The following is a 12,090-nucleotide window of genomic DNA, read 5'->3' on the forward strand; positions in this document are numbered from 1 at the left end:
CTGACGTTGTACAAGCCATCTCTGAGGACACTTGTGGTTGTATGGGACGACACATAGTGTGACAGCTGTAGGAAATAGGGCCAAGCCGGGTGTCACATACTAGATGTTAAACCCTTCACTTATCACCTGTATGGTATCACCTCACCGCCACTGAATTTGTAATGCCGCAATATTACTTGTAGCATGATCATATCGCAGTGACATAACACCAGCCAGAATGGAAGAAGGCATGCAGGATCATGTGGTCCCAGGAGTTGTCCAAGCAGCAGCAGCAGCAGCAGCAGCAGCAACAGGCTATTGCAGGGACTAGAAGGCGGGGCTTCAAGCGCGGCTTCTGGCCCAAGCTGTCCAACCCTGGCATCAAGGCTTGCAGCAGACGCGACCTGATCCTAATAACCCAGCGGCGGAGGCAATGGAAAGAGCCGTACAGTTCTATCTTTTGTTTTTTGGTGCGTTTTTTTTGCCGTGATGCCGAGACCTCAGCTTCAGGTCGGCAGAGCCATCAATGCTCCACCATCACTGCTGCGTCTCGGTGAAGCCCCTGCTCAGTAGTTGTCACGTTTGTCCTAGTCTCAGTACCATTGTCTTTTCATGAATTTCGGAGTGCTTATTGCTGAGGATGGTGGTGAATGCTTGTCAACCGAACAGTGCACTGTGTGTACGTGGGGTGCAACAAAAAAGTTCAAAAAACGCTGGAAAATCGCGGAAAACGCGGTCTTTTAAAAATCGCAAAAAACGCGGGGGAAAAAACGCGGCCGCGGAATCGCGATTTTCCCCGGGGACAGGCTAACCAGCATCATGAGCACTGCAAGGGTTCCCGCCACTTCTTACGCATCGCCCCCCCCCCCCCCCCCCCCGCATGCCCGTCACAATGTGAACTACTGTAGGCAACGGAGCCATGGCCAGTGTGTGATGAAGGTGAATGCACTGTTTGATGATGCTCCAGAAAATCCTTTCACCGTTGTATGGAATTTGTAAGAGTAGTGGCTCAACTGTGGGTCCAACGCAGAAGGTACCTCACAGCGCAGTTCTGCTTTAATTTAAAACATACTTACTCAGGTAGGTGCATCGGACACACTCTAGCAGTATTTGTTCCACGTCCTCCCAGAAGGAGACACATGTAAGTTCAGTCATGTCTTCAGTACATGGAATATCGTTGCCTCGTTGCAACCAAACAGGTATGCAAGTTACTTTCCCCATGAGACCCAGTGGGAGTCGCATCGTCATCATTAGCAGCTAATCATGGAGGGGTATTGTGACTTTCGACCACTCCCTGATTCAATCAAAGTTTGCCAGCCTGCGCCAAACTGCTTTCTCACTAGAGCCAGACATTGGATACATAGGGCTTCAGTAAGGTCTACAACACCATATCTCTGGGCTAAGTCCAGTCTGGATACAGTTGCTCAGAGTCAAAGCTGATAAAATGTTCATAATCGGAACAAGTGAGACTTCAACATTAGCTAGTACTACATCAGGCCTGAGGACTTCCCAGCGTTTCTCCAGCACACTTGTTCTCTCCTTCAAATCAGATCATGGTGACTACTTCTAAAGGCCATCTGGCTCTCACGCTCGGTCCCTCCACTCTTCATTTTCCGTAGTTTGGACTTCCGCTCGTGACTCCGCACGTGTCTGGCCTCTCCGCAGTCTGTCCTCACGGGAGGGTCGCTCTGGAGGTAGTGCAGCAATAAAATGGAATCGAGTTCTTTCTGAGACGTCGACCAACTTTCGCTGTGCTTGACTCCGCTTCCACTGCGGGAAAGTAGTCACACTCCAGGACCACGACTTGCTTGCTGCAGGTTATGATTACACTATTTCCAATGATACTAAAAAATACGTAAAAATTCCCTCATTCAAGCTCATCTCGCTATGACATGAATCGATTTTTCTGCGTGTCGGTTCGGAAAGGAGCTTATGGAACAGGAGCCTCTGCCTTCAGTTCCATCTCGGCTTGTGTACTCAGGAGCGCAGCTGCGCTTCGGCATGACGATACAAGCCAAATCAAAACAACTCTAGCCAAAAATAACTAGCTCAGTGTTCGTCAGGCAAAAAGCGAAAGTCTCAAACTCAAAAGATCAGGAAGTCACTCTGATCAGAGTGGCCGGAAGGTCCACTTGCCCCGTCTCGAACCCAGACAATATTTGTGCAAGTCATCTATTCGCAGCATGGAAGGTCCGGGAAGGATTTCTGATAATGCCAGCTTCACAATCACCAAGACAAATCCGCCTAGCCTGGGTAGCTGCTTTTCGGCAGAACCCGGATGAAGATTGTATCCGACAAGGCATCATCAACGCAGGAGACTGCCAGGAGGACAGACTAGCAGTGCAGTCCACCTACCAGCACCAAGGCAAGACATTTCGCTGACACCATACGGTACCGGGTGGTAGCAGGGGGGGGGGGGGGGGGGTGGAACAATAGCAACAGAGCCTGCTCGATCACGGGTAATCATTCGGACTAATGACGTCAGTAATGAGTAATGGCCGCAGTGAGCACACTGTAGTGTAGAGTCCACTGTAGTCTCGGTTGCGTATGGGAGTCATAGATCACCTTCAACCCGCTCAGTCACTGGTCAGTAACCAGCGTGTACGTGTGGCAAGCACATTATCATTGTGTGTACCGGTATACCGGTAGTCAGTAGCTTTACGCTGCTGGCGAATGGCTGCAAGATAGTCGCTTCCCTTCGTTCTGCCTCCCTCGGTCAACCATTTGCGTTATTGAGCTCGTGTTCACTTTCTTTGGCTTTCATCAGGACCATGCTTGCTACTTCGACGTAGTTGTATACCGAAGCAATTTCCCGGTTTCCAACAACGACTTCACCTAGTACCTAGGATCTTCCAGGGCTAGCAGCGCAAAGTGCTCTTCTCTTCAGTCGCCAAACACAGTCGGACAATGCCATCTCGACAGAACAAGCACGACCGCAGTTTGGCGTTTAACTGCTTCTCATTTATCTGCTTCGCTACAGCGGCATGCTCACAAACGCAACAAGAACCAAGCAGTAAACCGAATTTTACAGCTGGGGTCATTCCTGTGGAGGCCAGTTCGGGGAGCACGGCAACACACCACTTCTGTCGTCTGCGGGTTATCGAAGATGGCGTTCTCAAGGTTGGCGCGCTGCTGCAACTTCATGACTCGTTCGACTACAGTACACAGACGTGCCAAGAGTTCAGCAGTTGGGCGGCTGTCCAACAAACTACTGCTTTCACATACATGCTCAAAACCTACCAGGACGAGTTCGACATCGATGTGGATTCGTCCGTTGTGCAACGATATCTGCGGGCCGCACCGCTTACCACGAAACTGACAAGTGGACTAGCCTTCGACGCCTGCGGGTCAAATCAACTGGCAGTGGAATTGGCACAGATTTTAGCAGCAGATTCCATGGTGTACCGAAAAGTTGCATTCACGAATCTGTTTCACCAAGTGTCACCCTTGGACAACGAGTGCGGGCCGCAAAACTTCACAGAAGCTTTGAGGAGCCGGAGATCTCCACCCCTGCTGGCAGTGATTGGCCCAATGTCAGCAAGCAGTACACTGGCCACATCGCCGTTTTTCTCCAACTACCAGATTCCCCACATCTCGTACTGGGCCAGCAGCACTCTCTTTGACGATGTGTCCGACTATCCGTATCTATTCCGAGCAGTGCCCTCCGACAAATTCCAAGCCGAGGCAATTGCAGACCTGATCGAACACTTTGGGTGGACCTTCGTGTCGTTAATAGCAGCTGAAGATGATGCTTACAGCGGACAGGGCTTCGATTTGATTGTCTCCGAAGCAAACAGGCGGCAAACATTTTGCTTGGAGATTTCTGCTCGCTTCAACAAGAGACCAGGGTTCCGTGACCAGTTGGTGAGCACTGTGGCCAGCTTGAAGCAGTCGAGTTCACGCGTAGTCATCCTCTATGCTCCTATATCTGCAGCCAGGGTGTTTCTGAGTATGTGCCAACAGATGAACGTGGATAACAAGATCTTTGTTGGCAGCCATGACTGGGTGAACAGGCTGACATTCCCAGAAAACTCCATCCAGACCAAAGCCCCCATTCTTGGCCTGGCACCACGAGCTGTTGCTTCCAGCAGCGTCCAGCGTTTGCTCCAGAACTTGACACAGTCGTTGAGGGATGCGGAGTACATTAAAGCTGCAACTACGGAAGATCCTTGGCTGCGGGCATACGTAGAAGACCAGCTACAATGCGCCATGGGGATTACGGACAGTTGCCAAATCAAACTCATGCCAAACCGCACAGCACAGCTCCGTCAGTGCACCGATGCCGATATTAAACGCTTCCTACCGAGAGAGTCAATGGTGATCGCTGAGTCATTGATTTTGGGCATGATATCGATCGCGGTTGCAACAGTAGCAGCCATTCGGTCACATGATCTTGGCAACCGCACCGTACCCGGAGGGCCAGTCCAACTGAAGATTTTAGAAAATCTTGCACTGCCATGTAAGAACTATACTTCCCAATGTCGTGTGTTCGACAAACTCCATCGCACAGCCCCGACATATTATATACAGAATGTCCAGCTTACTGCAAATGGCTTCCACAACATAGTCTCCATCGGGCACTGGAAAGACGGAAGCCGCTCAAAATTTGAATGGTATCCAGGTCAAGTGCTAGATTTGAAAGTGTTTGGTAACTTCACCCTTGACAGTTCCACTCTTGCCCCCTCCAAGTCGACTCTGAGCACATTGCCAGCATCGAATTGCAGCACGACTTGTTATCCAGGTCAGCATCATGTATTCAATGCCAGCTTGCCAATGCTATGTTGCTGGTCATGCGTGGTCTGTGCTGAGACTACATTTTCCAATGTCACAAATGCCGACAGTTGTACTAACTGCCCTCTCGGCTTTGGATCCAACGGAACATCCTGTTCTGAGTTCAGCCCTGTGGAATACGGAATCGGCGTAGACCTAGCATTTATAACAACGACATGTTCTGCCATCGTAGGATTGATTCTCAGCGTTTCTTCATTGATTTATTTTCGCCTGCATCCCAATGCTGTCCTTGTAAAGGCATCCGATCTAACTCTCAGCACTCTGATTATGTCTGCCATGATCATTGGGCATTGTGTTGCTTTGGGCATCACCATCCCAGCCAGCATCACCTCAACATACTGCACACTGAGTGCAGTGTTGCCCGAGCCCGTCAAGACCATTGTTGTCGGTTCAGTTCTAGTCAAGACCAAGCGCTTTGACAGCATCTTCGGCTCCATGACGATCCTAAGTCGCAACAAGACTCGACGGCGTCTTCTTGGAAATCCTGTCCAGCTTGCGAGTGTCTGCGTGTTGACTCTTGTAAACACTATGTTGTCAGCTATGTATATTGTTTTAGAACCATCAGTTGCTGTCAAAATTCCTGCAGTTCATCAGCTAACATTTCACTGTAGCATAAGCCATGTTTGGTTCGGTGCTTTAAGTGCGTTCAACTTTGTGCTTCTCGCAACTTGCGTTGTGCTGGCATTTATGACACGCAAACTGCCGGAAGAGTACAACGAAGCGCATTTCCTGTACCTGGCCTCGCTGAGCGGATTTATTGTTTGGCTCGGCCTGTATCCAGCGCTTTTTATCGCCCGCACGTTGTTCCCGCAGCTGTTTCAGGCCATTGTCCTGGTAGGTGAGATGTGGGCGTTCTGGATTTGCCTCTACGCACCGCGCATGATACAGATGCTGCGCCACGAGAGATAAAGGCAGCCTCGCCGACTCAAACGGTTCACTGCGGATGGGCAATTGTCATCTGCACGAACCTCGTGTTCTACCCCGTCCTCTGATCAACCTGGCGGTGTAGTCCTTTCACAACTTTAAGGGGAAGATCTGCCACTTGACAATATTAGTCATCGACATACAGTGCTAAATATATAACAGCAGTCAGCATACAGTGTAGGCCGCTACACAACATTTCACGCAGCAAACTGTGCTGTAGAGAAGGTTAGAATGTACAATAAGCCTAACAGTGACACATAACAATGTCATGCTTTCACTCGGAGTGAAAATATGCATTCGTAATGTATCTCAAGGTACGCATGACATTCCTCATGCAGTTGTGCTGCGCCACAGTGTTATCTTTTTAAGTTAATCTATGACGGCTCCTTTTCTGGTTGTTTTGGCATCATTAATTCATTATGCAAAAGAACTCACTCAATTTCTAGTAACTAACAACTTCCGTGATTTTTTTGAAATTATGGTTGCGATTTCAGCAACTTTCACTTGTTTTGGCATGGTTGCGAAAAGCATAAGTAGCGAAATGTGTTGGCATATCTTTGTGAAAAGGCTACATACCAGGGCTGTGACAAGTACTGTGTAGGCTCTATGCCTCTTGACAGTCTATGCAGGGATTTCAAGACGCTACTTGTCTGTCCAGACAACCTGATGCCGAATACTAGCGTTATTACATCTGTGGTAGTTTAGGCCATTAGGGGTTATAGGTCGGGCCCTGGACGACGGCTACATGGCCAACCAAACAACAACAAAGTGGAGGCCAAAGAGAATGATTTTTATTATTGCGCATACTTATCACGTAGTGTGACGTAACAGTCGGGAGTCAGGCCGCTACAGTACTTCCCCGCCAGTGGTGAGGTCGGGAGGAGCGAAGCACGATAAACAAAATTTAATAAAGGGAGAGAAGAGTAAGGTAGCACGGTATGTACTAGGCGGAAAGGCAAAAAATATGTGATACATATGTACAAGCGAAAGCGAGCATGAAATTTGTGAATAACGTGGCAACTAAGACCGAAACAAAAGTCCGAAAAGCAGGAAGAGGACAGAGAGATGCATGGCAGAGGGGAGGGGGGTTAACGTGTCAGAGGTGTGTGACAGAGGTGGAGAGCATGAAGGAGGCAGAAAGAAAATAAAGAGGAAACGTACGCATGACAGAGGAGTATTATCGAGTCAGAGGTAGAAAGAAAGAAACTGAAAGGAAACGTACGCGTGACAGAGGAGTGTTATCATGTCAAGGCGGCTGCATGTTGCAGGCTTTGCGGGGTACCAGCTGAAACACTTCACAGGGGCGAGGCGTGCCGAGTGAGGCAGCGACGGATGGAGGCGGGCGCAGCTCCAATAAATCCGATGAGCCGGGCGTGTGCCTGCATGAGTGCACACGAGAACTGATACGAGGGGTGGAGGTGGCCAATTTCCAGCTTGATACACAAACATGTTGATAGAAGTCTGCAGCTAATCTAAGGAGTAACACACAACCCAATACATAGACACAAACACAAAACACTAGCACGCAAACTTCTGCCATCCTGCAATCCAATGAGTTCACTCATCCCAAATCAAAACCACAACTCAAACTCGCCGCCACATCGTAGTAAACGGCAGAAAAGAATAAAGGAAAGTTTTGAAATCATATCTTGGTCCGGTCGTCCGATACCCGAACCCGGCCGTTCCGTTCCGACAAACTGACAACCCAACTATGTCGACGGTCAACCTTCAACAGGGCCCGCAGATCCAGCGGTGAACAAGTTAACGTCTACTTCGAAGTAGTAATAGGATAACTTGGAAAAAACGTTCAAACCCTGTTCGGACTGTAATTCAAAAAATGTGTATGAAATCAAAGGCATGATGCACTTAGCACTACCGGCTCAAGTGATTCACATGTTTTAAAGAAGAAGGAGTTCCTAGAAGTAGGTTCTCCTTTTGAAAGTGAGTGCGTGCTTTTCAACTAAACCAATCAATCTCACCGTCCACGGAAAAAGTGCAAAAGAGTGAAATTCCCGTGTAAATATTTTACCACAGTGCATTATCTGAAAAAGAAAAATTATTTACACCATTTTCTACCACTGAAAGCTGTGCTAGTAAGTAATGCTTATGATTTTTTGGCAATGCCGAAAACCGACATTGCCAAAAAAACCCTAAGCAACACTTACCGAGTTCTTTGCCGTTTGCTTCTCGTCGCCGTCCTCGCTGCAACTTGATCCCTCCGCTTCTCTCCTATGCAATGGCGCCGGTATACAAATATGTTGATAGAAGTCTGCAGCTAATCTAAGGAGTAACACACAACCCAATACATAGACACAAACACAAAACACTAGCACGCAAACTTCTGCCATCCTGCAATCCAATGAGTTCACTCATCCCAATCAAAACCACAACTCAAACTCGCCGCCACATCATAGTAAACGGCAGAAAAGAATAAAGAAAAGTTTTGAAATCATATCTTGGTCCGGTCGTCCGATACCCGAACCCGGCCGTTCCGTTCCGACAAACTGACAACCCAACTATGTCGACGGTCAACCTTCAACAGGGCCCGCAGATCCAGCGGTGAACAAGTTAACGTCTACTTCGAAGTAGTAATAGGATAACTTGGAAAAAAACGTTCAAACCCTGTTCGGACTGTTATTCAAAAAATGTGTATGAAATCAAAGGCATGATGCACTTAGCACTACCGGCTCAAGTGATTCACATGTTTTAAAGAAGAAGGAGTTCCTAGAAGTAGGTTCTCCTTCTGAAAGTGAGTGCGTGCTTTTCAACTAAACCAATCAATCTCACCGTCCACGGAAAAAGTGCAAAAGAGTGAAATTCCCGTGTAAATATTTTACCACAGTGCATTATCTGGAAAAGAAAAATTATTTACACATTTTCTACCACTGAAAGCTGTGCTAGTAAGTAACGCTTATGATTTTTTGGCAATGCCGAAAATCGACATTGCCAAAAAACCCTAAGCAACACTTACCGAGTTCTTTGCCGTTTGCTTCTCGTCGCCGTCCTCGCTGCAACTTGATCCCTCCGCTTCTCTCCTATGCAATGGCGCCGGTATACAAACATGTTGATAGAAGTCTGCAGCTAATCTAAGGAGTAACACACAACCCAATACATAGACACAAACACAAAACACTAGCACGCAAACTTCTGCCATCCTGCAATCCAATGAGTTCACTCATCCCAATCAAAACCACAACTCAAACTCGCCGCCACATCATAGTAAACGGCAGAAAAGAATAAAGAAAAGTTTTGAAATCATATCTTGGTCCGGTCGTCCGATACCCGAACCCGGCCGTTCCGTTCCGACAAACTGACAACCCAACTATGTCGACGGTCAACCTTCAACAGGGCCCGCAGATCCAGCGGTGAACAAGTTAACGTCTACTTCGAAGTAGTAATAGGATAACTTGGAAAAAAACGTTCAAACCCTGTTCGGACTGTTATTCAAAAAATGTGTATGAAATCAAAGGCATGATGCACTTAGCACTACCGGCTCAAGTGATTCACATGTTTTAAAGAAGAAGGAGTTCCTAGAAGTAGGTTCTCCTTCTGAAAGTGAGTGCGTGCTTTTCAACTAAACCAATCAATCTCACCGTCCACGGAAAAAGTGCAAAAGAGTGAAATTCCCGTGTAAATATTTTACCACAGTGCATTATCTGAAAAAGAAAAAATATTTACACATTTTCCACCACTGAAAGCTGTGCTAGTAAGTAACGCTTATGATTTTTTGGCAATGCCGAAAATCGACATTGCCAAAAAACCCTAAGCAACACTTACCGAGTTCTTTGCCGTTTGCTTCTCGTCGCCGTCCTCGCTGCAACTTGATCCCTCCGCTTCTCTCCTATGCAATGGCGCCGGTACACAAACATGTTGATAGAAGTCTGCAGCTAATCTAATGAGTAACACACAACCCAATACACAGACACCAAACACTAGCACGGCAAACTTCTGCCAAATCTGTCCGCCAGGCAGGCTTCACGCTAAGTTTGGAAACCGTTTGCTCACACATCAAGCGAAAAACTGAAAAACAAAAAAAACAAAAAAAAGGAATTTGATCGATCACCTCCGCCTTCGGTATGCCTTCAACGCTCTTGTCATTCAATTCAACCAATCAATCTCATCGTCCACGGGAAAAGTGCAAAAGAGTGAAATTCCCGTGTAAATATTTTACCACAGTGCATTATCTGAAAAAGAAAAATTATTTACACCATTTTCTACCACTGAAAGCTGTGCTAGTAAGTAATGCTTATGATTTTTTGGCAATGCCGAAAATCGACATTGCCAAAAAACCCTAAGCAACACTTACCGAGTTCTTTGCCGTTTGCTTCTCGTCGCTGTCCTCGCTGCAACTTGATCCCTCCGCTTCTCTCCTATGCAATGGCGCCGGTATACAAACATGTTGATAGAAGTCTGCAGCTAATCTAATGAGTAACACAAAACCCAATACATAGACACAAACACAAAACACTAGCACGCAAACTTCTGCCATCCTGCAATCCAATGAGTTCACTCATCCCAATCAAAACCACAACTCAAACTCGCCGCCACATCATAGTAAACGGCAGAAAAGAATAAAGAAAAGTTTTGAAATCATATCTTGGTCCGGTCGTCCGATACCCGAACCCGGCCGTTCCGACAAACTGACAATCCAACTATGTCGACGGTCAACCTTCAACAGGGCCCGCAGATCCAGCGGTGAACAAGTTAACGTCTACTTCGAAGTAGTAATAGGATAACTTGGAGAAAAAGGTTCAAACCCTGTTCGGACTGTAATTCAAAAAATGTGTATGAAATCAAAGGCATGATGCACTTAGCACTACCGGCTCAAGTGATTCACATGTTTTAAAGAAGAAGGAGTTCCTAGAAGTAGGTTCTCCTTCTGAAAGTGAGTGCGTGCTTTTCAACTAAACCAATCAATCTCATCGTCCACGGAAAAAGTGCAAAAGAGTGAAATTCCCGTGTAAATATTTTACCACAGTGCATTATCTGAAAAAGAAAAATTATTTACACCATTTTCTACCACTGAAAGCTGTGCTAGTAAGTAATGCTTATGATTTTTTGGCAATGCCGAAAATCGACATTGCCAAAAAACCCTAAACAACACTTACCGAGTTCTTTGCCGTTTGCTTCTCGTAGCCGTCCTCGCTGCAACTTGATCCCTCCGCTTCTCTCCTATGCAATGGCGCCGGTACACAAACATGCTGATAGAAGTCTGCAGCTAATCTAAGGAGTAACACACAACCCAATACATAGACACAAACACAAAACACTAGCACGCAAACTTCTGCCATCCTGCAATCCAATGAGTTCACTCATCCCAATCACAACCACAACTCAAACTCGCCGCCACATCATAGTAAACGGCAGAAAAGAATAAAGAAAAGTTTTGAAATCATATCTTGGTCCGGTCGTCCGATACCCGAACCCGGCCGATCCGTTCCGACAAACTGACAACCCAACTATGTCGACGGTCAACCTTCAACAGGGCCCGCAGATCCAGCGGTGAACAAGTTAACGTCTACTTCGAAGTAGGAATAGGATAACTTGGAAAAAAACGTTCAAACCCTGTTCGGACTGTTATTCAAAAAATGTGTATGAAATCAAAGGCATGATGCACTTAGCACTACCGGCTCAAGTGATTCACATGTTTTAAAGAAGAAGGAGTTCCTAGAAGTAGGTTCTCCTTCTGAAAGTGAGTGCGTGCTTTTCAACTAAACCAATCAATCTCACCGTCCACGGAAAAAGTGCAAAAGAGTGAAATTCCCGTGTAAATATTTTACCACAGTGCATTATCTGAAAAAGAAAAAATATTTACACATTTTCTACCACTGAAAGCTGTGCTAGTAAGTAACGCTTATGATTTTTTGGCAATGCCGAAAATCGACATTGCCAAAAAACCCTAAGCAACACTTACCGAGTTCTTTGCCGTTTGCTTCTCGTCGCCGTCCTCGCTGCAACTTGATCCCTCCGCTTCTCTCCTATGCAATGGCGCCGGTACACAAACATGTTGATAGAAGTCTGCAGCTAATCTAATGAGTAACACACAACCCAATACACAGGCACAAAACACTGGCACGGAAAACTTCTGCCAAATCTGTCCTCCAGGCAGGCTTCACGCTAAGTTTGGAAACCGTTTGCTCGCACATCAAGGGAAAAACTGAAAAAACAAAAAAAAACAAAAAAGGAATTTGATCGATCACCTCCGCCTTCGGTATGCCTTCAACGCTTTTCTCATTCAATTCAACCAATCAATCTCATCGTCCACGGAAAAAGTGCAAAAGAGTGAAATTCCCGTGTAAATATTTTACCACAGTGCATTATCTGAAAAAGAAAAAAATATTTACACCATGTTCTACCACGGAAAGCTGTGCTAGTAAGTAATTCTTATGATTTTTT

At 46.5% G+C, this 12,090-nt stretch overlaps 2 protein-coding genes across 2 annotated transcripts; one reads left to right on the forward strand and one right to left on the reverse strand.

Annotated features, from left to right (window-relative positions):
- The first annotated feature begins 2,535 nt into the window (after positions 1-2,535).
- On the forward strand, positions 2,536-6,241 carry LOC135816147 (vomeronasal type-2 receptor 1-like). The gene has a single exon (XM_065329539.1). It carries the CDS (start codon positions 2,887-2,889, stop codon positions 5,677-5,679), a length of 2,793 nt encoding a protein of 930 aa, XP_065185611.1. The 5' UTR covers positions 2,536-2,886; the 3' UTR covers positions 5,680-6,241.
- A 238-nt stretch (positions 6,242-6,479) lies between these two features.
- Positions 6,480-11,740, reverse strand: LOC135816155 (uncharacterized). Its single transcript, XM_065329551.1, has 7 exons — positions 11,609-11,740; positions 10,803-10,917; positions 10,001-10,115; positions 9,472-9,586; positions 8,666-8,780; positions 7,860-7,974; positions 6,480-7,166 (listed from the first exon to the last, which is right to left on the reverse strand). Exons 5-7 carry the CDS (start codon positions 8,755-8,757, stop codon positions 6,990-6,992), a joined length of 384 nt encoding a protein of 127 aa, XP_065185623.1. The 5' UTR covers positions 8,758-8,780; positions 9,472-9,586; positions 10,001-10,115; positions 10,803-10,917; positions 11,609-11,740; the 3' UTR covers positions 6,480-6,989.
- Positions 11,741-12,090: the final 350 nt, after the last annotated feature.

The sequence above is a fragment of the Sycon ciliatum genome, chromosome 1, assembly GCF_964019385.1.
Source record: "Sycon ciliatum chromosome 1, ocSycCili1.1, whole genome shotgun sequence".
Lineage (NCBI taxonomy): Eukaryota > Metazoa > Porifera > Calcarea > Leucosolenida > Sycettidae > Sycon > Sycon ciliatum.

What these genes read in the sequence shown, in the direction of transcription:
- LOC135816155 (XM_065329551.1), bottom strand. Translation starts at nt 8,757, where the DNA reads ATGTTTGTATACCGGCGCCATTGCATAGGAGAGAAGCGGAGGGATCAA. An exon ending in AGCAAACGGCAAAGAACTCG is followed by an intron (nt 7,975 to 8,665) that starts GTAAGTGTTGCT and finishes GTTACTCCTTAG; the next exon opens with ATTAGCTGCAGACTTCTATC. An exon ending in AGCAAACGGCAAAGAACTCG is followed by an intron (nt 7,167 to 7,859) that starts GTAAGTGTTGCT and finishes GTTACTCCTTAG; the next exon opens with ATTAGCTGCAGACTTCTATC.
- LOC135816147 (XM_065329539.1), top strand. Translation starts at nt 2,887, where the DNA reads ATGCCATCTCGACAGAACAAGCACGACCGCAGTTTGGCGTTTAACTGC.